Source organism: Mesoplodon mirus (assembly GCF_964341445.2).
Source record: "Mesoplodon mirus genome assembly, chromosome: 4".
Taxonomy (NCBI): Eukaryota; Metazoa; Chordata; class Mammalia; order Artiodactyla; family Ziphiidae; genus Mesoplodon; species Mesoplodon mirus.
The window spans coordinates 97,369,917-97,397,777 of NC_138979.1; the positions used below are offsets into that span (position 1 = coordinate 97,369,917).

General features: G+C 41.5%; 1 protein-coding gene across 1 annotated transcript in view; it reads left to right on the top strand.

Annotated features, from left to right (window-relative positions):
* Positions 1–3,775: 3,775 nt before the first annotated feature.
* FBN1 (fibrillin 1) overlaps positions 3,776–27,861 on the top strand; it is a 261,762-nt gene continuing 237,676 nt past the window's right edge. Inside the window, exons 1-2 of the mRNA XM_082617138.1 lie at positions 3,776–3,963; positions 4,593–4,937. Coding sequence (XP_082473264.1) covers positions 4,774–4,937 — 164 coding nt within the window. The 5' untranslated portion in view covers positions 3,776–3,963; positions 4,593–4,773. The remainder of the gene's footprint in view (positions 3,964–4,592; positions 4,938–27,861) is intronic.

Consider the following 27,861-nt stretch of genomic DNA (forward strand, 5'->3'; position numbering starts at 1 on the left):
TCTTGAGATGGTATAGGGAACACATGGACATTTTTTTTGTATGTGTGTATCTGACAAACATATATGCTCCCGGTTTTTGGTAATAGTATTTCAGTCATTCTTTATAGAGTAACCCCTTTCCCATGACATGCATCCTTATTGGGACCATCCATCAGGATGCTCCATCATTCTCTGGCCAGGACTGGGGGCAGCTTCCTTATGCTACCTAGGCCAGTTGGACCCTAGCTTTTGAATCTGAACCCTGAGTGGGGTGGCAGAAGGACCAAATGATTGGAATCAATTCACCCAAATAGTATCACCCTGAAGAAGGTCTCCATTTGTTTCTGCTGCCTCTACCCAGACCTGCCTGCACTGGTCCCCATATAATTCCAACGTCAGGGTCAATGAGCCCTCTTATAACCTGATAATACTTGAAGCAGTTTTTTTGCTTAAATTGTCTAGAGTTAGTTTTCTTGCTTGTAGATAGAGAACCCTGCTGACACATGTATTTATTCAGGGGATATAAAGTGATGAGAATAGTCTTGAAGCTAAAATATCAGAAGATTCCAACTGATAAAACAACAGCCAATGAACTAGTTATCTTTTGTAACAGTTTTTAGGACACTGTACACATTTCCTTGAATAAGGAATGTGACCTTGGCCTTAAGGATCCATAATCCTTCTAGGAAGAATAAGTACAGTGATTAAAAAAATAGTTTAGCACAACAATAAATATGCCAATTATCAGTGCCCAGCATAATGCTTGGCACATAGTAAGCATACTACAATTATGTATTACAATTAATAAATTATTAAATGAATGATTCCGGTAATAAGTACAATGAAGTTTGAACAAGAGAGAGATATCATGAGCAAAAAGCCCTCATGAACAAGGAGGGATTTGAGCAGATTCTCTTAGGATGGGTGGAGTTTTTTGAAATGAAGAGGAGAAATAAGGGAATTCTAGCCCCATGGACTTATTTTGCAAGGAGTATGATAAGTTTAAAGAGAGGTGGCTCCTGAATCACCTGACATCAAGAAAATCTTATTGCAAATACATAATTTTCTTTATTTGCTACTGAATTTTGGTACTGGTAGCACACTGCTCTAATATATGTCGATTGCCTAGATAATGGGTGTATTTCTTACATATTTGAAAGAAATCTCTTTCAGTAGTTATGTTTTCTCCCCCTTCTCGCTCCAACACTATAGTTAAACCATGAGACTTATTGCCTAAAGAGGGGAATATATGGCCTAGGACTCCCACTCAATAGGAAGAGGAACTAGAAAGTCTCTCCTCTACTCGAGGAAGGGGTCAAGGAGAAAAAAAGAGAAAAAAAAGGGCCAAGGCCTGAAGCAAGCATTTAATCTAAATCTCCTTTAGAGGCGAAACCCTGGAAGGCAGTTTAGGGTAAGGTTAGAAGGTAATAGAGATGTTCAGAAATGTTGGAAGGGGGGACTTGCAGGGCACCAGTGTTCACTCTTTGCTTCGTGGGCAAAATCCTTAGAAAAGCCCTATGTTCGGCTTCTGCTGTCCAACCCGTCACTGAGGGAGGACTCTAAGAGAGAGTACAGAGTGTCTCACATGCTGCTGGAGTGTAGAGAAAGCAGGCAGTTTCCGGATTCCCCAGAGGGTACAGAACAGTCCAGAAAACTGGTGGGCAGGGCAAGGCCTTTGTGGATCTCCAACAAAGCCCTGCTTCTCCTGAGCCATGGTCCCTCTGCCCAGATTCTTCTCCCAGTCTGAACACCACCCTTACCTCTCCCTACCTGGGGAGCTTTTAAAAATGCCTGTGTCAAGGCTCCACTCGAGACTATTTAAATCAGAACCTCCAGGGATTGAGTCCTGGTGTCAGATTTTTTTTTCAAGTTCCCAGGTCATTCTACTGTATAGCCCGGGTTGAGAACCACTGCCCTAAGTAAAGTCTAGTCATGTTTTTGGATTTAAGTTAAACATCACTTCCTCAGGAAAGCCTTCCCTGGTCAGCCAAAACCTAGGTCAAGTACTCCGTTATATATCCTCCAAGCAAACAACCAGGACTTCTTCTTGGCATTTAAAATTTGAGTCATCATTTGTCTCAAGTCTGCCTTTCCCTGTAGACTATTATGTGAGGGAAGAAACATTTCTGCCTTGCTCACCCAGTAGCTTGGTTCAACCACACACCAACTGGTACACAGTTTGTGCTCAGTAAATGCCTCTTGAACAAAGGCTCGCCTTTACTCAGCCATGGATGTGTGATCAAGGCTCCAATTCATGAATCTGGTAAGAGAATTTTTGCAGGTGAGGACTCAAACTAGACCACATACTTATAGGGCTGTGACTTTAAGTGGGCTCATATTTTTGACAGTTTCACTGTTTTTATCTTCGAGATCATGGTGTCATAACAGTTCAGCAGGCTCATCATCACCATTGCAACCCTGTGTGGTCATTACTATTCCTGTCTTGCAATTGGAAAGAAGTTAAATAACTTGCCCAGGTCCCTATACCCTATTGTCTGGGCACAAATAATCACAAATAAGGAAAACCCCTTTCAACAGGGTTCCTGTTTGTGCTGCGCTCTTATTTCTGGCTTGACAGCTGGTGGCTACTACAGGGGGATTTTCTGGGGGTCTCCAGTATAAGTGCCTAGGGCCCAGAGTGTGATTTCCTGCCCATCTACACCATTATAGGGTGCAGGCAACATGGGGCCTTATCTATATAAGGATACCATAAATACTATATTCTTCGAAGTCACTGTACCCTGCTTGTCCTGGAGAGGCAGCCTTGTGTGTGTGTGTGTGTGTGTGTGAGAGAGAGAGAGAGAGAGACAGAGAGAGAGACAGAGACAGAGACAGAGACAGAGAGAGAGAGGGAGAGAGAGAGAGAGACAGAGAGAGAGAGAGGGAGAGAGAGAGAGAGAGAGAGGGAGAGAGAGGGAGAGAGAGAGAGAAAGGGAGGGAGGGAGGGAGAGAGAGAGAGAGAATATGAAAGTTTGGGGAGGTGAAATAGGGTCTAGGGTCTAGGGTCGTCCAGGAGAAGCCCAATCTTAGCTGTGGGCTGGGGAAAAGGACCGCCCCTTCACTGCCTCCATCCCAAATCCCAGGTTCCAACATTCACAGGCCTCTGGGTCAGAATCCTACTCAGACTCTTGGAGCATCTTGGGTTCAGCCTGGGTGACTTGAACCAAGGCTCAGAACCGCGCCTCGAGTGGGCTCTCGACGCCGGTGGCAGCGGCGGAGCCCCCTCCCCCGCTTGCACAGCAGCCCTGGCCGCCGTCGCGCCCCCGCCGCGCCCTGCCCCGGCCTCCGGGCCTCCGGCCTCCGCTCTGTGCCCAGCCCGAGAGACGCAGTGAGGCGGCGCCGGGGAGACGCGGGCAACCGGGACGCGTCTCCTCTCTCGCCGGGGCCGCTGGGGACTCCGAGCCGCCGTCTCCAGCGCGCGTCTAGGTACAGGTGGCACAGCCTTCCGCGCCCGCAGGGCTTCCCAGATCGCGGGGGAGGCTAATCTCGGGTCTAGACCTCCCAGCCGCACTGCGGGTGAAACTGCTACTCGACTTCTTCCCATTCCCTCAACTCCTCACCCCAAAACGCGAAATCCCAGGCCGGGCAGGACCCGATCACCTCTGCCTCCTCCCACTGCGCTAATCCTGCGAGCGAGGGAGGCCCCCGCGCCGAGGCGGTGGCTGGCAAAGGGGAGTGGAAAGGGAGGATGGATGGGGCCGAGGGGTGGGGTGGTGATGAGGGGGATGTAGGAGGGGGTGTCATTTTCTTTTTCTTTACTTTTTTTAAAAAAGTATTTCTCTCGCGAGAAACCGCTGCGCAGACGATACTTGAAGAGGTGGGGAAAGGAGGGGGCCGCGGGAGCCGCGGCAGAGACTGTGGGTGCCGCAGGCGGACAGGCGGCCACAGCTGGGACAGCTGCGGGCAGAGCGGGGCAGCGGCTGCCGCGGCCAGGACCGAGGAACAGCTGCCGCCGCCTCGGGAGCCAGAGCCGCCACTTCTCCAGTGGGTGCAGCCGGGGTCCCGACAGGGGTCGGGCGGCCACCGGGGCTGGAGCTTCAGCCACGGAGGCTTTTGCGTTTGCGCCGCGCTGAGGGCAGGGACAGGGACTGGGGTGAGGGGCTGTCCCGGAACGTCCAGAGCTGGCGCTGGCCCTCCCCTGCCTGACAGCTTCCTGGCCCGGGGCTCCCGGTGCCGGGCTCGGCGTCAGATGCTCGGGGGGCGGTGGCAGTGCCCGGAGCCGGCCGGGGACGGCGCGGCGGGCTTCCAGCCCAGCGGCTTGGCGGAGAGGACAGGCTGGGGAGCTGGGGTGTCAGAGCGCGCGTTGCGCGCAATTCGTGCTAGTAAAAAATAAACCCAGCGAGCTTGCCCCAGGGTTTAGAACTGTTCGGGACATGGGTACTTTGCGGCACTTTTTTCAGGCGGCGCCCGGGAGGCCGAGGGGCTGGCTAGAGCCGCTGCCGCCGGGGGCCTGGGCTTTTCAGCCAGCTGTGGACCAAACGGTCTTCGCTTACCCAAAGTAACTGCGCCACGCGCAGGCGGCGCGCGGGTTGGGCTCGGGAATGGGGACCCCGAGGCTTCAGCATCCCGAAGCCCTGAATGTCTCCCCCGCTTCGGCGATTTGTCTGTTGCAGCTGGCAGGGGCCGCCTGAAGTGGGAGCAGCGCCTGGAGAAGGCGGGAGGAGCCCGGCCCGGGGGACGGGCGGCGGGAGAGCGGGACCCCGGCGGCGCGGCGCGCTCCAGGGCGCAGCGGCGGCCCCGGACCGAGCCCGGGGCGCGGCGAGAGGCGGCGGGAGCCGGCGGCCGCTCGACATCATGCGGCGAGGGGCGCTGCTGGAGGTCGCCCTGGGATTTACCGTGCTCTTAGCTTCCTACACGAGCCATGGGGCGGATGCCAATTTGGAGGCTGGGAACGTGAAGGAAACCAGAGCCAGCCGGGCCAAGAGAAGAGGCGGTGGAGGACACGACGCGCTTAAAGGGTAATGGAACGGGCCAGCTCCTTTGGTGTGGGTGTCCCCTCCCTCTTCTCCTGAGTATCAAGATCCAGAGGAACTGACAGGGTCGATTCTCGACAGTAGAAGGATCCTTGACAAGACCTCCTGGGGGCACCTTAGAGATGCAAGGGTTTTCCAGTTCTCGCCGCGTTTGTGGCTAAACCACCTTGCCTCTACGCTTGAAGGATTTCTGCCCCCGAGGAGAGGTCATGGCAAAAGGAATCTTGGGCCATTGTCGAGGCTGATTTTGGGAGGCGAGAAGGGTTCTTTGAGGAAGAAGGGGAGGAGCTGCGACTGAGAAGAGGAGCAGCCCATCCTTTCTCTTCATACCAATTCCGGTTGTGTTTAGGGAAAGTACTTGCCTTGTGGGCATCTTTGTAGATGCTCTGTTTGTTAGGGAGCAAGGAAAGAAAGGGATTTCAGGGACAGACAGTCAGAGAAGACAAATAGTTAATGGTTGGTTCTCCTCTAAGTTATGCTTATTAAAATTAGGGACTGAATTTTCCTTTCACATGTCTACACTGGAAGCAGAGCAGGGCAAGTGTTTCTGAGAAGTTGTTTTGCGGTTGTTAGAAGCTCTTTATTTCATCAGGGCAGTAATGCTGCTGTGGCTGGCCTTGAAGGAGTGTTTTTAACCTGTCGTGTGTGTTACTCAGATGCAACTGAGCATTTCACCACCTTCTTATGCCCCTATTACAGAAAATGTTTCAGCAGAAAATATTTAAATCAGGCAGGTTGACTTTATAAGGATTGCCAGTTCCCTGAATTGAAGAAGGGTGGGAATACACTTCCCTTAAAATTGTTCAAATTGAAAATGAAGTATCTCTTTCTGAGAGTGTTTAAGTTCAAGCCTCTGGAGAAGCAGCAGGATGGATTGTAAATGATCCATTTTGTCTCCTTGGAGGATCCTGTAATGAGCCTAGACAGTAAATACACAGAGGTTTCTATTAAGTTCTTATGATTCTCATTGCTGCTCTTTTTTGAGTAGTTGTGTAGTTTGATTATATGACCCTGAGTGACCAAGTGATGGTGTCCATTTGGATATGTGGCTGGACATTTCACATATTCTTTTTTGTTATGGGCTGTTTTATTATATATATGTGGTGAAATTTGTGTTTGTATGGCCCAGGTATGGGAAGGAAAAAGTACAGTAAACTGAACGGACCAGTTTTTGAGTCCTGCTCTAGATCTGGGACGACATGATTGTCAGAGCCAAGCACTTAGGCCGTGGTGAAATATGCATGATTTTCTGACCCTAGGAAATAGTTATGATTAACTTAGTTCCATCTTGGCCTTTGTGGAAAATAAATCACGGATTCCAACAGTGCTGGAAAGGAAATTTGCTTATCATGTTAAGCCTGATACTGATCAGGCAGCAGACATGTCTTGCCCTGTGTGCACGGCCCATGGCCAGTTCAGTAGATGGACTGAAACTGATTTTCACCCGTTCTCAAAAGGACCTGATTTAGCCTAGCATTTTAACTTCAAAAAATATATATTATATTAACAGCTAAGCCTGATGGCATTGCTCCCATAGAGAGAGAGAGAGAGGAAGTAGGGGTTTAATTCTGTGGATGAAGGTCTGCAGGGAGACATTAGGCCTAGCCAGACATTTGTCTCGTCTCTATGTGCTATCACCAACCAGCGTGTTTCCTCGGGAGGCCCTAACTCAATGTGAAAACAGAAACTAAGCCTTACTTTGTTGCTTAACAGGCTGTCCATGCTTTTACTCACACCAGCACTTAGTTCTTCTGGGTTTTACATTTTTTTAAGATTATAAAGAAACACTTCTCTGTGTTATAGTATTTGGTCACTAACGTGGGCGTTACCTTATTGCAAACTCTTCATAAAGCCTTCCCCAAAACATGGTATTAATAGATCAGTAATTATGAGTGTTCCTAATTCTCATGTTATCTATGAGATTTTGCATACATATGAAAAGTTTAACAAATAATTATAATTAACCTTTATAGCATAACAATATATATTAATATGCTATAATAATGAACTATTATATAGTTCTTATGTTATCTAAAATGTTATATGTATATAATATATGTATTATATACATATACTTGGGGTAAAAAATAAAAATTTTAAAGGATATACAATTAAAAATATTTAATTGTAAATACCTCTCAGACACCATTGTCTTATGTGTTTTTCTAGAAATAGTATAATACATATCCAAATATATATATATATATAATATATATGTATATACACACACACAGATAGATATGTGTGTGTATCCTTTTTAATGCATGGAATATACCATACATACTGTTCAAACCTTGCTTACTTTTATATATCTTTAGTGCATCCATCTATCAACTCATAGGGATCTACTTCGTGCATTCTCTTGGCGTATAGAATCCCATAATGTGGCTGGAACATTTCCCTAATGATGGCTCTTTAGTTTATATGAAATTTTTTGCTGTTACCAACATTCTTCTACTTGCATGTTTGTGTACATGTGAATATTTATATGTAATATAAATTAATAAAGGAAAATAGAATTGCTGGATCAAAGGTTTACCCATAAGTTTTAAACAAATGCCAATTTTGATCTTAAATTTGAATAGCATTTGAGATGTATTCTCTCTGCTTATTGCTATTACAGTCTCACATGAATAAGTCTTTTAACCACACCGTGCTGTATAAATCATCAGGAAGAGCAGTTGTGTGTTCCATTTTTCCAGTTATTGCTTAAAACTTCTATTTTTGCGAGTTAAAATATTACCAGCTTCAGAACTAACCCCTCTGACTACAGTAAAACCTGTTTACCATTTTGATGCACAGTTTATGAAGTGAAAGTGATTTGTAACCCCTAAGTCCGCCTGATGCCCAGTTGGTGGCAGCAACTTTCAGCACCTCACTAATATTTCCTCTAGGTAAAAGGTGCTTTAAACTCGTCAGTGTCTTCCATGCGTTGGTCTGGGCTCTCCTACAAATTACTGCCTTCTTCTCTTCCTCTGATGTGACACGTGACCACAGAATTTGCCTGGGTATTCTTCTTGGGATATGTATCCCTTTCCTGTCAGCTCCTTTGCATCCCAGACAGGGACCTGCGTGGTTTTTCCCTCTTTGGGTGTGTAGTCCTAGCCTGTCTTGCTCTCCTCCCATCCTGTTGCAGGTGTTCTTTTTTTTTTTTCCCTTCTCACTGGGCAGCAGAAGTTGTTCCACAGTGGAAATTTAAGCATCCTCAAGTTTCTTCCCAGCTTTCGCTGTGTTTTCTTAGAGTAAAATGCCAATTTCTGTTTTTACAGGAAATCCTTTTTTTAATGGAATGAGTGTGGTCCCCAGTCACTCTGAAAAAATTGCATTTCTCTGTATTTTGAAATGAGAGTTTTGCAAGTTTCAAAAACGTTTTCAAGTAATAAATGTATAGTAGTTTTTGTTTGCCTGGGCACTGCTTAACATGTGTGAAATGACTTTATGAGAAATAATAAAATCCTAGCTTTATTGTTTGAATTTTAGTTCAGAAGAATTTTTCTCAGCTAAATTCTTAACTTCTGTGATTAGGCAAAAAGTGTGGGAGACAATCTAATTTTATAAAAACACATAACTCTACTTGAATAGCAGTACTTATGCACCATTTATTTATGTTTGCCTTATTGCTTTAGCTCCCAAATAAGGAAATATTACAGTTTCCCATCAAAGGGGAAAATTCTTTAGAGTGAAACCTCCTTTTCCCAAATCTCTGATAAGATGGACTGAGAACTTCTATGCTTATTGCCTGGCTTATAAGTGTATGAGACTGTTTGTATTTCACACAATTTGTCCCCTTGTGCATGATTCCTTTTGGTTTTTGTTTATTTGTTTATTTTTTTCCAGGGGTCTTGTTACCAGAAAAATACACATGGAACAGTTCATACACAGGATAGATTATGTGATGACAAACTCAGAGGGATTAATTACACAGACGTCTGTTATTAAAATAAAGAACTTCAGCAGGGCACACAGAAAAAGTTCTGTAGACTTCATAAAGTCCATTTTACTTTATAAAGAAGACTTTAAGACTTCATCCAAAGTCAGATAGGCTAATAATTAAATATGGGGAAAAACTCCTGCAGTGGTATGGTTTGTCATTTCATTTACTAAATAGATTAAGCTAAAATATTGCGACAGCATTAAAAAAAGATATTCTTAAATAAAAGGTTTCAGCAATTCCACATTTTAAACAAGAAGATGGAGACAAAATATTATTTATGGGATTTATTTTGTAACATATAAGACATAGAGATTATTTATAAAAATGCATAAGTTGGTATCACAAATTAATTTAAACATATTGATACATCAAGTTATAGTGAAATGAGGTTAGGGATGATGGAAATGGCAGGACAGACATCCCTACAAGCTTATTTGGAATTTTTTTTTAAAAACAGTGAAATATTCCTCCGTCTTCTTGTATAACAGGTACTTTAAAAGATTATAGTATTATGCTACTGACTCTAATCAAGCCAAATGCTGGACAAATTATTAGGATACTCACACATAATTTGTTTGCTTTCTCCTGCAATAAACCAAACAGTAAGCCTAACAAATTTCTGAATTTTAGCCTTAATTTTCAAGGTAAAAATAAGATTTAAAGAACGTTTTCTTGAAAGAGAAATAAACTGTATTAACAATTTCTTTGTGTCTAGAAACTAACCCAACAAATAGGCCTATTCTAGAAACTTAGAATTTTGTTCCATGAAATTTTTAAAGAAATCTGAAATCAGTAACATATCAGGCCTGAGTTATATGGCAGGCATATGAGAGTTTAATATTTCAAGTTTGTTAAGCTTGATTTTCCCATTAGATTGTAAAATCATCAAAAGCAAGAATCCTGTCATAAGCATTTTAACACTAACTTGTGGAAGCTGGGATTCAAAGAATTCATTAATTCAAGAAACCTTGATTGAATGCTACCTTGAATTTAGCTTTGTGGATTGCCAGAGACATAGCACCCACAGCCTGGAGAGGCTTAATATTTGGTAGGAGAATCAGATGCATTACAAAAAATCAGGAGGCAGCAGAAAGGTAGGAAAGGGCATGGGGTATAGGAGTAAGTACAAAATAAATAATAATAACATTTGTAGCAGCGGTAGGTGACGATTAGATGACATTTAGGTACTAGGCACTCGTCTCAGTGTTTTACATATTATAGCTCATTCTATGCTCATAACATCTCTATAGGGTGAGTCTTTTTATTACCTTCCCTTTACAGCTGTGAGAGCTGAGGTACGCAAAGGTTAAGTTTTAAAGACAAATTCTTAATATTACATTTTCTTTCTCCATTAATTTTAGTTATGGTTTTGGTTTTCATTCCTCTGGACAAAAATGCAGTACTAAGACTTTGGTAAAATTCCACTTAAAATTCCTAATATTCCTTCATGCTAGTTCACAAATCCCAGGTATAGTTAATAATGTAGTAATATAATATTTTGTCAAACAAGAAACTTTGATATTTCTGCAAAGACACTAATAAAACACAGAAGGACTTACAGAATGTCTGAGCTGTGGGGTCTTTGGGTAGCACGCGTATTTTTGTATTATATCTTGAACTTTTATTGAGTGTGGTAGGTAACCATCACAGGCACCCTCCGTCTGCATTGCCCATGGTTCTGAGCTGGAGACGTTCCTCATTATGTCATTCAGAATCTCTTGCTCTCATGTTCCACGTGAGGAACTTCTTTCAGAATAGAGTTGCAAGAGATGTTTCTCTTTCCAGGGGAAACTGGTATGTGTCTTAAGTTCTCATCAATATGATGAGCTATTTAATTCTTTCTGTGTCATTTTTCGCCTTGGTTGTATCCTATGGGAAAGAATAGCAAGCTCTGGTATATCACTCAGTATTGCACTGTACATATATTATTCATTTAATACACAGCTTCTTTATGAGGAAGATTCTACCTACTTGCCCATTTAACAGATGAGGAAACTAAGGGATGCAGTTTTTCAGTAATTTTAGTTATTCCTCCAGGGACATAAACTAGTAAGAGATAGAGTTGGGGAATCTGGCTTCCTAGTGAGTGCTCTTAACCAATATATTTTAATGATTCTCAATTACAATAAATCCTATATGTGGTAACTTTCTTTCTTCCACATTCCTGATACCTTCATTTCACCAGAATCTTCTACCATTGCTGTGGAGAAAAACTCAATGTTTATTGAAGGCAGATGCAGTCCTATGACTAGGGACGCATCATTGTGGGAATGGGATTTTTCAGAAAAGACTTCACAGTGAAAGTCTGTCAGGGGTCAGCAAACCGTGGACCAGACTGCCTGTTTTGTAAATAAAATTGTATTGAAACAAAGCCATGCCCATTTGTTTACGCTTTATCTATGTCTGCTTTCACACATAGTGGCAGAGTGAGAGTAGTTGTGACAGACAGTAGGGCACTGCAAAACTGAATTGTTTGCTGCTTGGCCCTTTACAGAAAAGGTTTGCTAATCTCTGGTCTATGTGATAAGTAAATGACTATTTAGTAGTACTGAGAACTTCTTGAAGGCTCAGTTTTTGTTTGTTTTATCACTAGGTTTACCTAGGAACTGGGCACATGGTAAGAATTCAGTAGACAATTTTTGAATGTCTGACCAATTTGATTGATTGGGTAAGGTAAATTATATATATATTAGAGCTTGGAGGAAGTATAGGAGAGAAATAAGGAAAAATTTGAGTGAAAAAGGCATGAAACAAAAAGGATATAAGGTCTTTGGGATTGAGGGACATTGAGTATGATGGGCAGGGCTTGCACTGCATGGCTTCGGGGGGCACGGTTCATAGTGTAGCCTATGCAAGTAGTGCCCCCTGAAGGTGTGCAGCATGCAACCGTGTGTGTCTGTCCATAGGTTGGGGTGGGAGAGGGACTAAAGGGCACATGATGCTACTATCTGATTGTTGTGAAAGCTGAGGATGGTGAGCTAGTAAAGGATTCTAAGATGGGAACATGATCCGATCTCTGCCACTCTGGCCAAAGTGTCAAAGGTATATGGTTTAGTGAGTAGGGAGACGAGAGGCAGGGAGATCTGGGAGGCTAATATAGGAGTCGAGTCATGGTGAGAGTGGGTGATGGCCAGAGCAGCAGCAGTGGAGGGGGTGAAGAGGAGGTTCTAGTGGCAGCATGAGCAGTACTTGACCACTTACTTGGTTGTGAGAGGCAAAGGCGAGGAGGCACCTAGGGTGCTCCCACGTCCATCTACATTGAAACTTATTATATGTAAAAACACTATAGCATCATTAATGAGAAACTAAAGAGAGACAAAGTCATTCCTAGTCCCTCTACCACAAGGAAACAAGCTATTTTTGTTTGTGAGTGTTTTGGTTATCTTATTGCTATGTAACAAATTACCCCAAATTTAGTGGCTTAAAGCAGCAATAATTTTATTATTTCTTATGATTCTGGAGGGCAGGAATTTGGACAGGACACAGTGGGGAATCTTGTCTCTGCTTCCCACAATGTCTGTTGGGTCTAGAATGAGTAAGATGACTTCTCCACGTGTGTTTCTGGTTCTGTGATCATGGACTGGCACCTGCAGCCCTGTTTACTTTGGTGTGGTTGATCCAAATGGATGGACAGAGGAAGGGACTAAAGGAAGCAAAGAGCCACTCGTCTGGCTCTGCTGGGGGCCTTACAGGTTTTAAAGCTATCTCCTATGTGATCTCCTGCCTAGGCCTGCCCCTGGGGATGGGGCCACTGAGTGTGTTTTTGCAAATGGGGAAACTGAGCCCCAGGTGCAGCTACCAGGCCTTGTTCAGGGTAAGTGTCTGTTGGGGCTGGATCTTGAACAATAGCCTCTTCATCTCTGGTCACGTGTTTTAACCCCATATGTTGTCCACAGACTGAGTTGAATGGCTAAAAGCTGGCTGGAAGGGCTTAAGTGGGTTCATATGTTACCAGGGTTGGCTGGGTTTCTTGGTTCTCCTGCATATAGTCTCAGATTGTCTCCCTTTCCATATGGACCATCCAGCAGCATAGCCAGACTTTTTACAAGGCAGCTCAGGATACCAAGAAAACAAAAGTGGAAGCTACCAGACTTTCTTCAGACAGCCTGGTCCGAAATTCCATGTAAGTCACAGACCTTGCTCAGATTCAAGGGCATGGACTAATGAGCTGTGCCTCTTGATGCAGGTGAGGAGACGCCTATGTCTGCAGGGAGGGGAGGAATTGGGGGCAGCCTCTTTGGAGATTAGCTACCACAGTGAGGCAGCGGGTGTTTGAGAAGGATAATCAGATGTTTCAATTCTAACTTGATCGAGCCTGATTGACTTAGTTTCCCACTGAAGATGCTTCATTGTATTTTGCTTACTGCAACCTCAGAATGCAAAACGCTACATGAATAATGTATCTCTGTGATCTTTTAGATAAATGTTAAGGGCATTGTTCTTAGTTTGCATTTAAAGAACCCACAAACCCCAGGAATAAAATCATAGTTCCTAAAAAATCTGGCAAATTTTGTTTTTCCAAATGAAAGAATTATAAAACTCCTAACTTTCCGCCCATTTCCCTTAGCTTCTAAGAAACTCAGGGACAAATTTAATGCACCTAATTTTATTAATTTAGGTATCTGATATGTTTTACATTCCTTCTACATGGGATTTTACTTTCAATTTCTATTAATAGCCCCATTTCTATATATGTGTTGGTATAATATACCTCAGAAACATTTTTTTTCTGGAATCAGGGATTATAATTAGTAAATAAAGATAGATGTGTAATTGTCAATAGAATTGGTATTGTAGTGAGCTGAACTAGATTATTTTTTGCGTAAATGGAGTAGCCACATTGTTAATAGAAAAAAATTGGGTTAGGAATACAGTCGTTTGGATTGTAGACCCAAAGCTCTATTATATCAAATCCTAGTTTTAAGTTCTTGTGACTTACCACTTTCTCAAGTGGCTTTTTTTGTTGTTGAAGTTATCATTGAGTCTATTTATTCAGCCTCCTCAGAGCGGAAGGGAGAGAGGAAAATTCGCTATCTCCACCATTCCCAGCCAAAGATGTATTCCAGACGGCAAGCAGGCTCAGAGCGGGGGAACTGTGCCGTTAGACAAGTGATTTGGTTCAGTGTTTTGAAGGGTTGTGAATTCCTAGACCATCAGTCATACTTACATTCAAATATAAGTATCCAAACACATCTAAGTCCAAATATAGTACAACCATTCTATGATGTTGGTGTTGGGAGGCAAGATTTATGTCGGCTCTATGGACGCATTATGTCTGCTGTTAAGTTCGTGGTTTTGAACTGAAGTGTAGTAAAATCTCTGTTAATAGAGAGATGTATTCCAGAGACAGGCTTTTGTTTTATTTTGTTTTGTTTTTCTGTTTCTTCTCCTTTTCCTTCGTCCTCTTCCTCTTTTTCTTCTTCTTTCTCGTTGCCATTTTCTCCTCCTTTTTGTTTTTCTTTTTCATCATCGTCATCTCATCTTTTTCTTCTTCTTCTTTAACTTCTTAAGCTGAGCTACAAATAAAATAGGGATAATAAGAATATCAAATAAGGGTTAAATGTTAAGAAAAAGAAATTCTAAATAAAATGTTCATTTTTGCTTGGGGGTCTTGGGGTGTTCAAAAAGAAAACCAGAGGTAAGGTTTTTTGTTAGGGGAGGGAAGGAGAAAGATTGAGGGAGGCAGGAGGAGAGAGTTTGGAGAAAGTTCTAGAGTGGAGTCCCATCAGCCAGTGGACCTGGGCTGGACAGAGAAGATGCTGGTGTCTGACAGATACTGATGACAACCACCTCATTCCTGGCCACATTGGTACCAGGCTCTTCAGGAGACCAAGGGCTTATGGAGGAGAGGCAGGACATGAAAGAAAGATGCTTGGATGTCAGAAAAGATTCCTGTAAAAACATTTAGAGGAATATAATGGAAAAGCAGGTTAATCCATCATTTATTATGAACCTGTGTATAAGGTGCCATGTTGTTGGGTGCATCCCCTCTCCTCGTGGATAATGGTTTTTTGCCTAACATTTCCCCTGCCCATTTGGTGCCAATTTATGAGATCGTGTAATCAGACCCTAATAGGTTGGTGCCTTTGATGAGTAACTTTTAAAGACTCTTCTTATTTGTAGATGTTGTTTTTTCATGACTCCAATCTTCCTCCATAGTCAGGCCATCCATCTTTAGAAAAATATTACAAAATGGTTATACTGGCAAAGATTTTAGAAATTTATAGATGCTGAAACTGAGGCCCAGAGAAAGTTTGTTAGGAAGTGCTCAGGGTTCTTATTTTCTTCTCAACTTCATAGGTGTGGAAGCTGAGCCACACGGTGGCAAAGGCGGATTTAAGTAGAAGTGTGTTCTTGGGTAGGAGATTATGCCTCCTATTTGTCTTTTTATCCTAGAAAGGGTGACTGATATCTGCAAGTCCTCAGCTGTGCTGAAAATAAGCAAACTTCCTACATCATGTGGGCATGAACATTTTTCTTGTTCTTGTTCATCGGGCCTTAGGCGGTGCGATCAGTCTCTCAGTGGGCAACCCTGATGGCAGGCTGCGCACTGGAGTTTTAGCTCCACAGTTCTACCTTGCTGTCAGTGGAAGCCTCCAGATTAGGTGGGGTTGAGTGGGATGGGGCTTTTTAAGGGAGGTGATTGCTAGGGAGGGGAGGTAGGGAGGGGGTGGGAGAAAGAGAAGTGGGAGTCTTCTCTGGGAGTCTTATGGGTAACTCCCTCCATCCCCACACTCACACTAATAATTAGCAATTAAAGCATCAGATGTCCTAGGATGAACCATGGCAGTTCTAGGTCTGTAAGCTCAGACTCTTATCTTATAACTTGCTGACTCAGCTATCTACACTACTAATTTATAAATTTAGATTCCAAGCAAGAAGCATGCCAGTGAAGAAAAAAAATCTTAAATTCTTGTCTTCTGTATCATCTACCAATTTTACAGAACACTTGCCTACTCCAAGTGAAAACTATTTATTGAGCATCAGCTATGTTTGAATTGGACCTAATGCTGAATTCTCAGAATGAACACCCTGTCTCAAGTCTGTTGATATTATTATCTTCTTCCAGTGATTCTAGGCAGAACTACATGTGGACTCTCTTTCTCTCCCTTTACTGATGGGGTTAATGTCTGAGCTGATGTGAACAAGTGCCTTTCAGGGAAGGATTTGATATACAGCCTTCAAGTCGGCACCTAGTTTTTAGTCTTTCATGGACTGCTGCTGCTTCACACCCCAGAGTTTAGGCCACTGACCTCAAGTTTGCAAATTTTATATCCCATTACCACCCTGTGAGCTCTGTATCCCCCAGGGCCACATAGTTGATGTTTTAGCTGGAATCTGAGAAAGTGTCTGCACATTTCCTGAAGAGTTGGCTAGGAGTGATTTGGCAGTTCAGTCATAAAAACCCAGAGCTAGTGGCTGGGGTATATGTTATAATTACCTCACACTGTTTCCTATTTGAGCCTGGTTGTGGGTAGCTGGGTAGAGTGGTATTGCTTGTGGGATTATATTTGAAAGGACCAAGGAGTCATTTTCAGTGAACACTAATAACCATTGGCTGTGTTTTCAGGGAGGCTTGGAAGTGTGGATACAGACATGCCTGGGGTCAAATCCTGGCTCCACCACCTACTAGGAAGGAATCTCAGACAAGTGCCTTGACCTATCTGAGCCTCAGTTTCCTCACTTGTAAAATGAGATTATAATACTCACCTTTCTGAGTTGTCCCAAGATTTAATGAGATAATACATTTCAAGTTCCTAGTACAGGGCCTGATGCATTTACCTAAGTTAGATGATCATTAATATCTGGATACCACAGTCTCCACTTTCTCATCTTGGAGCTAATTACTTTCAGAAATATAGGAAGCAAACTTGAACTTCAAAAAATTTTAAATTATAAACTTAATGGAAACTTACTTTGTCTGTGGAGATCTGGTTATACATACCTAAAGGCGACATATGGATAAGGTTTTTATTTTTTCAATTTCCCCTTCCCCCAAATTATTCCTTATTAATATTGCGCCTCCACTGCCCCACCAATGTGCTCAAAGAAGTTTGCATTTTTTTACTGGCAGATCTGGCAAACGGTCTTGTCTCCTTCCAGATGAACACTTTTTTTTCAAGAACCTTTGTGAAAGGAATTTAGATTTTAGGAAATGGAAGCACTGGCCTGAAAACCACTTTCTTTGGCAGTATTGCAAAGAGATGCCCTGAGAGTTGGGATTGTTTTGTGGTCACATGGTTGGCCATTTTGGAAATATACTTTAATTGCCTTATCAGAGTAAAGATTTGGTTATGATTGGGTAGACAAGATGACCACTGGTAATTCCAAGTCATACTACCTTTCAGCTTATGATCTCAGAGGTAAAGAGAGAAACTCTTTCCCAGCGTTCACACATCAGATCTCACTGAGAACTCTGGCACTGCTCCTGTCACGTGCCCACCACTGTGACCAAAGAAATTGGACACTTGGGCTGTCCAGGACTGAGGGATGTGGAATGGGTTACTCTTAGGAAAGAGGAATTCAGGTAGCAAAAAAGAGGAAGGATGCTGAGTGGGAAACACAACACATCTGCCTCTGGACCAAGAAAGCTCCCTTTTCCACAGACCCAGTACTCCATCTCGCTCCGTCGTTGCTGTTCTCTCTAGGCGCCTTGTGGACAGGCCTTGCTTGTGTGATTTGGGGCCAGGCTGACTCAGATTAGCCGCCCCTGAGAAGAGCCATGGCCTTCACTTTCCAACTGAGCATTCCCTTCCTTTGGCTTCATGCCTTGTAGCAACGTAATGCTCAGTCAGTACAAAGGGATTCTTATTTGTTGTTTTTCTTCTGTGCCCTATTTCTTTTGAGAAATTGAAAATCTTTTTAGTTTTTTCATTTTCTTTTAATGATTCCCATTTTGATTTTAATGAGAGTTGGCTTTGAAGAGATCTTAAACTATTGAACATCTGGGAAAGTGGACCAAAACATACATTATCTTAATTTAGACAAAGCTTTGATAGAATTCCTATACCCTGCACCCTTATACACCAACCTCTGTTTAACTGATTGGCAATAAACTCTAAGAAGTTGCAGTTGCTTCATATTTATTCACAGCCTATAAAAATAAGACTGCTTTAAATAAGGAGTAGTTTAAACAGATAATAGTTATTTTTCTGCTTGTCATTAAAAATGTTCAAATTACCTAATATCTCTCATTCCCTTGGGGTAAATCACACAACCACCAATACCATCGAAGTTTATAAAAAAGCAAAAATATAGATACAAACAAACAAACAAATACAAGGTACTTTCTCTACTCTGCCAACTTCCCAGGAAATAAATAAACCTCAAATAACAAAACAAACGTTTCTTTTTAAACTTTTGAAAACCTTTTAAGAATTTTACAAGAATATGCACGCCAGGTTTTCCTACTTCTTCTTCTTTTCTTTTTTTTGTCAGCAATTCTGACTTATTATATTGTTGAACATTTGGCAGAATTCTAGACAACATGTCTAATTTGACCTTGGATTGACCCAACTGCTCATATGCATTTGGGCCCCTCCTTGAAAATAAGTTGACACATTGTCACATATCGAAGAATCAGAAAACATAACAGGCTTCCTTGCTAAATTATTTCCTCCTTTTGTTTCCTATTTCCCATGACTATAAGAATTCTTGCATTTGTGAACATGTCAGCCCTTTTATGGACCGGATACAAATCAGTACCTTTCCCCTCAAACTCTTTTATTAACTGATAGATTTATGTTTGTCATAAAGAAAGATATGGTGTCCTTATGAAAATGAGTCATGTCAGAAAGTAGTTCAATGCCCAAGGGAACCCATTCCCTGGGCTGATATGCTTAATTATTTGCACAAGGGTGATTAATTCATTTGTTCTTGGATACCTTGTCTAATGAACATTAACCTTATTTGAGTAGCTGCATATGTGAGACTCACAGAAGCATTTTGGTTAGTTCTTGCCACTTGCTTAAGATGGTAAACATAGTGGGATTGGACTGTTATTATATCTAAATGGGGATCCCCATCCTGCTCAAGAATGTTGAGTTGCATAGCAGATAGAAATGGTTGTTATATGAATGAAAAAAAAAGCAGAAGTGTGGTGTCATGATATGTAGGAGTGTATGGCTATAGGATGAACTAGGCCAGATGCTGCTGCAAAGTTGTTGTTTTCTAACTTTTTAATATGGAAAATTTCAAAGATATACAAAACTAGAGGGAGTACTACAATGAAGCTCCAACTTCAGCAGTTATCAATGAATGGTCAATCTTATTTTATCTACTTCTCTTCCCTGCCACAGATTATTTTAAAGTAAATCCCTGAAAAATAATTTAATTAGCGAATATTTCATTATGCATCTATAAATGGCAAGGACTCTTTAAGAAACAAACACAATGATAACTAATAAGAACCAGCTGTATAAAAAATAAATAAAATAAAATTCAAAAAAAAAAGAAACAGGGCTTCCCTGGTGATGCAGTGGTTGAGAGTCCACCTGCCGATACAGGGGACACGGGTTCGTGCCCCGGTCTGGGAAGATCCCACATGCCGCGGAGCGGCTGGGCCCGTGAGCCATGGCCGCTGACCCTGTGTGTCCGGAGCCTGTGCTCCGCAACGGGAGAGGCCACAACAGTGAGAGGCCCGCGTACCACAAAAAAAAAAAAAAAAAAAGAAACACAATACTATCACATTTAAAATTAGCATTACTTTAAAAAATATCAAATATCTAGTGAGTATTTGATAATATTATTTTGATATTTTCTAATATATACATTTGATTAGTATCAAATTTCCCTGATTAGGTTATAAATTTTATTTTTTTTATAGTTCATTCAAATCAGGATCCAAATTAAGTCCATATTTTGTAATTGGTTGATAAATCTCTTAAATATTTTAAAATGTATAGATTGTCCCTCTGTCATTTTTTTCCTTGTAATTTATTTATTGAAGAAATTGGTTCATGCTGTATATCACTTCTATGCGGAATGTAAAAATGCTGAACTTAGAAACAAAGAGTAGAGTAGGGTGGTGGTTTCCAGGGGCTGGAGGGTGGGGGAAATGGGGAGAGATTGGTCAGAGGGTTACAAACTTCTAGTTATAAGATGAAAAGCTTTGAGCACCTAAGGTGCAGCATGTTGAGTATAGCTAGCAATATTGTATTAAATACTTGCAAGTTGCTAAAAGAGGAGATCTTAAATGTTCTCACCACACACACACACACACACACACACACACACACACGTAATTATGTAACCAAGTGCAGGTGTTAGCTAATGCTTTGGTGGTAATCATTTTGCAATATATAAATGTATCAAATTGTCATGTTGTACACTTTAAACTTATACAATATTATGTGTCAATTATATCTAATAAAGCTGGGGAAAAAATAAAAAGAAATTGGTTCATGACCTGTAGAGCAGTGTTACTTAAAATGCCAGTCCATTAGATGCTTGTTTTCAGTCTGTGATGAGATGAGAAGCATGTGCCAGAATATAAATGCAGTATGTCAGTAAGCACACTATTTAGCTGAGCTGATATTTTTTCATAGCAACACTTTCTAGATGAAGGAAGCAGTGAGGTGACTTACATTCAAGCTTAAGCTCCTTATCTCATTATAGATCAGTAATATATAGTGTGTGGACCAGCACTGGCCAGTCCTTGGACCACACTTGGAGTACACAGCTGCAGGGTTTCTTACAGTCTGTTGATAACTGCTTCCCAGTGGTGGTGGTGCTTATTGTGTTCCTCTGTTCCCTGTATTTTCTGTGACTTGCTAACTAGAGCTAGAAGCTTGATTCAAACTCAGAATCAACTTTTTGGCAAGAAGACTTTATAAGTGGTGTTTGTACTTCCATTCAGAGGCATATCATGTCTGCTAGTCTCTCTTTTTGTGATGTTAGCAGCCATTGATGATCATTGTCGAGGTACATTAATTTATTAGGGTAGCAGAATGGGAATATTTGAATTCTGTCATTTCTTATTGGTTTATTAGTACTGGAAAGTTTTACATCTAGTTTTAAACTTATGCTTGATGCCTCACAGCCAGCAATGTCTGCAATGCTGCCAGACATGCTTTTTCTGCACTTGTCTAAACTGACCCATGACTTTGACAGTTGTGGAAGGATTGTTCAGTATCTAATGCTAGGCATAGCAATTATGAGGTGTAACACTGTGGAAAATTTACACAGAAGGAGCCAGGCACTTGAGAGGGCAGACAAGGAAGGATATAATTCTGCAAGGCTTCATTCCTCTCCTGTCAGCCCATGATCTTTTGTGCGAGTCAAGGCGGAGACACTCAATGCATTGAGTAGGAGTTCCAGGCAAGGGGTTATAAAAAGTTGGTGAGATTTTGGACAATGAGTGGAACGAAGATGTTTGCAGATATTTTAACATTCAGAAGGGAATGTTTGTACCCTCTTTTCAGCATTGCTTTCTCACGAACGCTCTTTTTATTTAAGAAATAGGAGCTTTTAACTATACTTATTGTGGTAATCATTTTATAATATATGTAAGTCAGATAATTATACTATATACTTTAAGCTTATGCAGTGCTGTATGTCAATTATATCTCAGTAAAACTGGAAAAAAAACAATCAAAAAGAGATAGGAACTAATACTAATAAGCTTTAGTGATTCAAATGAAAGATTCTGAAAAACACTGGAATATCCAGATCCCCTTGGGAAAGGTATAAAGGGATTAGAGCTGCTCCAGTAGCTTCACTCTGAGTGTTTGTGGGGAATAGTGTGTGTGTGTGTGTATGCACACATGCACGTGCTCGCACTAGCATAAAAGCTGCACTTCCTGTGTGTTTCATGTCAGTGAAAGATGTATGCCATTCTTTGGGGCCTGACATATTTCTGCTACCTGGTGTCAAACTCCCTGGGAAACTGATTTTAAAACAGAAGCTTTGTCTTTGGGAGCTGCTATAGAGAAGATCTGGAAACCTTTTAGGTATGTTAGGAGGTAGAATGGGGTGGATGTGCCAGCAGCAGCTCCTTCTCAGAGGTTGTCACTGTGTGCAAGTGTTGGCTAGTATTTAGCACCCACTCTGCTTGATGATGAGACACCAATACTGTCACACCTTCTCCAGAGCCCAAAAGGTATTGAGAAGACACTGCTGGCATCACTCAGGCTGAGAGGGATATCTTTTAGATTGGATTTCAGGGAAGAGCTGTGCTGGTGTTTGGGATGAGAGTTGCCACTTTCTCCATGTAATGGACAGCGTGCCAGCAGCCTCTGAATTAAGTCATAGAGACGTGAATCTGGAGAGTTTTTTAGAACATTATCTGGGTCACCCTGGCCTTGTGCAGCTTATTGTCTTCCTAAGCCAGGTCAGATAGTGCCTGCATGACCTGATGGTTTTGCTTGAAGCTACTTTTCAAAAGACAAGATGTACCTGTGTTCAAGTGTGTACACAGAACACATTCCAGTAGCAGCTATGAGTAGGTGTTGAATTATCCACATTCTGAATCTCTACATTGCTCCCCATCTATCACTCCCCCAAACACTGAACATGTTAAGAGCTGAGAGATATTTTTTACCAGAGGGAACAGGGCAGGATATTCACCATGTAGAAACTTTCAGAAGCAGAAGTACCAATCTGTAGGAGTGAATGTTCCTAAAAATGTATTCCTTTTACCATTGCTTTCCTTTTCCAATATACTTTGTGAGATCTGCTTAAAAATTTTGTTTTTGCAGACCTAAGAAAAGAAAACCAGAGCACAAAAAATTATGCACAAATGAGTTTATATAAAGGAACACATTCTCTTTGGGGTATTTATGGAAACATCTTTTCCAATCTCTAATCTAAAAATCTTTAGTACTAGCCTTGGAATGTTTTATTAATAAATTCTTTTGGTTTTTAATTAGTGATTTATGACATGTTTCCATTGTGTAGCCTTTGAATAATTACTTCACTTCCCTGACTTTCAGGTTCCTCATCTGAAAATGAGCACAGCAATGCATATTCTTGATAGGATTTTGGGGAAGAGTCACACAATCATTTTGTAAATTATAAAGCTCTCTAAACATTGCTAATTATTATTTTTATTCTACATGGTGATTTCGTATGGACTAGATAAATTCCTGATCCAGTCAGATTCCCTCAAATTTAAATTAGACTGTTTTTATTAAAACTGTTCCAATATCCAAAAGTTTAGAAATAAATGCTTACAACCTTACCTCAATTGCAAAGCTTAAAAAAAAAAACTTCATCAAGTTCTTAATTCCTAATATTGTGAATTGTTAATTTCTATGAAATAATCTCAACTACCGCATGCCATTAACTAGCTTCCTCTGCCTTTTCAGAAACTTAAACTCTATCAATGAGTTATTTCCCTTTTTTTTGTTGTTCCTTAGCAACAATGTTGCCTCTGTTCTGATGATAAGGTTTCCTAGAGAAATGGTTTTAAAAGACCCATTGCCTGTTGACACTTGTGAAATAAGATTTTGAGATACAAGATCTCCAAAGCTTTTGAAGCTGTAAAATATTTCTAAATGATCCATCAGAAACATGGAAAAATTTTACTGTCATACCCCATGAATTCCATTTATGTGTGTCTTTTGTTATGTATTTGAATTTTCATTTTAATTTTTTAAACTTAAAAACGTGGATGAAATGACATTGATTTCTTATTAGAAATTATCTTTTTCATCCCTTTATTTTATTATTTAATTTCTTATAAACATATTTATCTTTTCGTTAAATGAAATCCTCACCACTCTGACAGAATTCTCTCTAACTTACGTTGTCTTAATTGGAAGTACATTTGAAATCCTAAACCTTCATTTACCATTTAAAATGCAGGTATTGTGTGAGGTGCTGGGCTTGTAAAGATAAATCTGAACTTTCTGTCTTTAAAGAGCTCACATTCTAAAAGAGAGAGGGGGTAATTACTCAGTTCCAGGGGATCTGAAACGCTCAAATAACTTGAATACAAGAGTGAAGCCACTAAATACAGTTCAAAACTGACCTGCTCCCTTGCTTCATTTGGAAGCCACTCTTTTTGGAAATGGCTCATTGAACCTTTTGGTCTGTGAACTAGTCCTGGGTCCTGATTTTATATCATAGTTGCTGGTGAGGTAGGATCTTCTGGTTTGTAAAATAATTCAGGTACTTTGAGGATTAGAATATCCAATTACTCCCCATTTTTTAAGTTCCTGATTTATGGACTTAGGGCTATCCCATATTGGCCCTAATGGGCTCCTGCTGGGGGTGGGGGATGGCACTGGGCCTGGGGCTGGGAAGGCTTCCATTCTGGCTGCCCTCTCGGGACTGTGTGGAGTGGCCTGAGTTGAAGGTGGTTGGTTCTCACAGCTCACCAGGCAGCTTGCTGTAGCTGCAGGGACCATGGGTTTGAGTGGCCAATTTTTCCTCTGGTTGCCTGCCGTGGAATGTGTTTTCCCATAAAAACAGCATTTTAAGTCTGTGGTCAGGTTCCCAGACCAGTCTACAATAGCCTATTTAGCTGATAATGTAGCTGAGAGGCTGCTATTTGGCTAGACTGGGGACCAAACCACCATCTATTAACATTGTTTCTATTGGAAAAGCCATTCCAAGTTCTAAATACCAATATAGAAGTGACATTTTGGAGCCCTACCTGTTTGTCAGTTGGGAGCTGCCAGTACTTGGAACTGGAGTGTTGAATCACCCTGCACTCCTGACTCCTGAAGGATGCCATTCTTTTGCCTAAGCCTGACCCCATTGGCCGGTTTTCCTGTCTTTTCCTGGGGCTGCCAGTACATTCAGAAGATATTATCTCCCTGGACAGAGCTCTTGGTCTGAGAACTTCTGGGAAGTGGTGAGAGTCATAGTTTCAATCCCCTGTTTCTTCTGTGGGTGGTAAAGAGGTGGAAAGGGACCAGTTGGAGCTTGGGAGCAGTGAATTCCATAGACACCATCCTGGGCCTGCCTGTTCTGGATCACCTGCTTACTTTACTTGTTTGTATTTCAATCATCTCTAGAATTTTGCCCACCCTTTACAAAAGTACAGTATAGCTTTGACTTGAGTAAATGGAGCAAATATCCCAGTCTAAGACAATACCATGCTAGTCTTGAACTCCTAGGTAAATCCAAGGGATTGCAGAGTTCTGGGAAGCAGTTCTTTAGAGGCATCATGTGTTTATGTGACACCACTGGTTAAATCCTCGTAGAGACTGGAGAGATGCAATTTTGAGACACACTTTTTTTTTTTGTCTGTTTTGAGGAAATCCCTCCTCATCCTTATAGACTCAAATAGTAAAGTTTCAACTTCATAAACAAATACACCTCTCCCCATGTTTAGATGGGAGTCCCTTTTGTACACCCAACTAGGGGTGTGATGCCAGCGGGCCAGACAAAGATCCCTTGCTTTAGAGAGAAGTAGGTCTAGTGCAAGTTTACTACGACAGCGAGTTAGTCAAACCATTGCCTTTAGAAGCTTACGAGGCTGCACAGGTGATTTAGTAGTCTGTGCAGACTTTTGTGTTCTCAGTATGGTGCAATCCACAGTACCAGAGGCGGAAAGTGCCCCATGTATCAGTGGGATTAGGACTTGCTGCACACATCCATGCACTTCTGGTCTTCATGGCTCAATCTCTAGTTTCCTGTTCCAGGGCACCCTGTGGCTTTAAATTCTTCCTTTTTTATTTCAAAGAAAAGCACACATATGCACATGTTCCAGTCACCTATAAAAGATTCCAACAGGATTTAAGTTGGCCGCCACTCCAAAATGACCTTCTGAATTTGGGGAACTGCCTTGGCAGCTCTCTGTTTCCTTAGCTAAGAAAGGCTGAGGGTGTGTGTGTGTGTGTGTGTGTGTGTGTGTGTGTGTGTGTGTGTGTGTGTGTGTGTGCGTGCGTGCGTGTGTCCTCGATATGGTGACCTAAATTCTTTGGCTCTTAAGTTCTTGAGCTGTTGCTTCTGATCAACACAAAATTCCTACAAAAACACAACTTAGGGTATACAGCAAATGAAACTGTGGGGGCCACACCCTCTCTGTGCTGTCCGGTGCTGAGTTACCCTGATCACTGTGGGAAAAGCCTCCGTTCAAGCAGCACATCTGGAGGAGCCTCTCAAGGCTGCCTGGTGAGCTTTGTGATGGTTGTCTTTTGGAATTGGCCACACATCACATTCTGGCTCCATCGATGACTTTGATCAGTCACAACAACCTGCCCTAAGAAAATACACTTAAAACTTTTGTTGAGTTGAGTTGCCTTCAGGATTTTTGATTTTCTTTTGCTAAATAAATAAGTAGAATCAGATATTTATATATGAGTGTTTTCTCTACATTGGTTTTGTATTTTCTCGAAGGAAATATATTGATCCCTGAGTTATAAACATTGATAACTTCACTGATTAAAATAAATTAATGATCAGAATATCAGCAAAATAATCAAGACATGAAACCATTATGCATTACTGTTGAACTGTCTATAACCTTTCAAATAAGCATGAAATATTCTTCCCTTAAATAGGTTCATTTATAACAAATAGTTCTCACTATTAGTTCTCCATGTTGGTGGCATTTACAGATGGCCTATTTATGACACCAAAGTTCATCTTTGTTAATTGTGCTTTGTACTTACTAAGGCATTTAGTCAGTGTTATCTTGTGTGCTTCTAAATGGACTCCAAGATATTCTAGGCATAACAAGCATGGTTTCTCTGCTTGAAAAACTATTAGACTGGGATCAGAGGGGCTGGGGGCAGGTTTCACAGATGAGACTCTAGACATAAAATTATTTAAAGTATATAATTGTCATGTAGCATGTGTAGGTTTATGAGAAATGTGTCTGGATTGTGTTGGTAGGTTGAAACATGGTGGGATTAATCAGGGAGGAGGGATTAACACTCTGTGGGGGGAGGGGGGATGGAATTATACATTAAAAGGGAAAGATAGAAGAGCTAGTATAAAGATGGAAGAAGAGTTTAGATTTAGTATGCGTGTGTTGGAGGAGGGGGCTTGTGCCTGACAGACCACTGAGTTGGTGAAGAGAAGGAGCAGGGCTGGAGGGTGGAAGTTGATGGTGATGAGAGTGGGCAGGTAAGACAGGCCTACCTGGTGGGGATCTGAAGCTAACAGTGAGATGTTTAACATTTTACAGAGAGTAAAGATCCATCTCTGGGTCAGAGGAGAACAGAATTAAGCATGGTGAACATGAAAACATGCTTAGCTCCATTGTCCTAACGGAGTAGAGAGGAACTAGGAAGCCAGGAAAAACAGAATGTAGTATTAGTCCACCAGTGAAACACCAGGATTTGGACAAGGGATTTACTTATGGAGTTAGAGAATTTAAGAGTAGTTTTAGCAGTGGGATGAAATAAAACTAGTGGCCCCTCTTAGCAACTGGGAAACATCAAGCTATAATTCAGAGAGTCTCCTTCCATGCTTACCCTGGATGATGAGGCTAAACACCCTTGTTCTGGGCTCCGTAAGCTCCCCAGGCAGACCTTGATGTCAGTGTTTTACCTGTCATGTTGACAGGCTTTGCATACGGGTCCATCTTCTTTCGAGAGCAAAGACTATGTCTTAGTCAATTTTGGGGGAATATAACAGTTTATTTGTAATTGCATGGTAAAAATATTATTGTGATTTTACTTTTTAATAAACTTTTAATTTTAGAACAGTTTTAGATTTACAGAAAAATCACGAGGATAATACAGAGAGTTCCCATATATCCTGGATACAGATTCCTCTGCTGTTAGCCTCTTATACTAGTTTGATACATTTATTACAGTTAATGAACCAATATTGATATATTTGTAACTAAAGTCCATTCTTTATTCAGCTTAACTGATTTTTTAACTGAATGTCCTTTTTTATGTTCAGAATCCCATCCAGGATACCACATTACATTTAGTTATCATATCTTCTTAGGCTATGACAGTTTCTCAGACTTACCCTATTTGTGATGACCTTGACAGTTTTGAGGACTGTTGGTCAGGAATTTTGTAGATTATCCCTTAATTGGGATTCTTTTGGAAGGAAGTCACTATG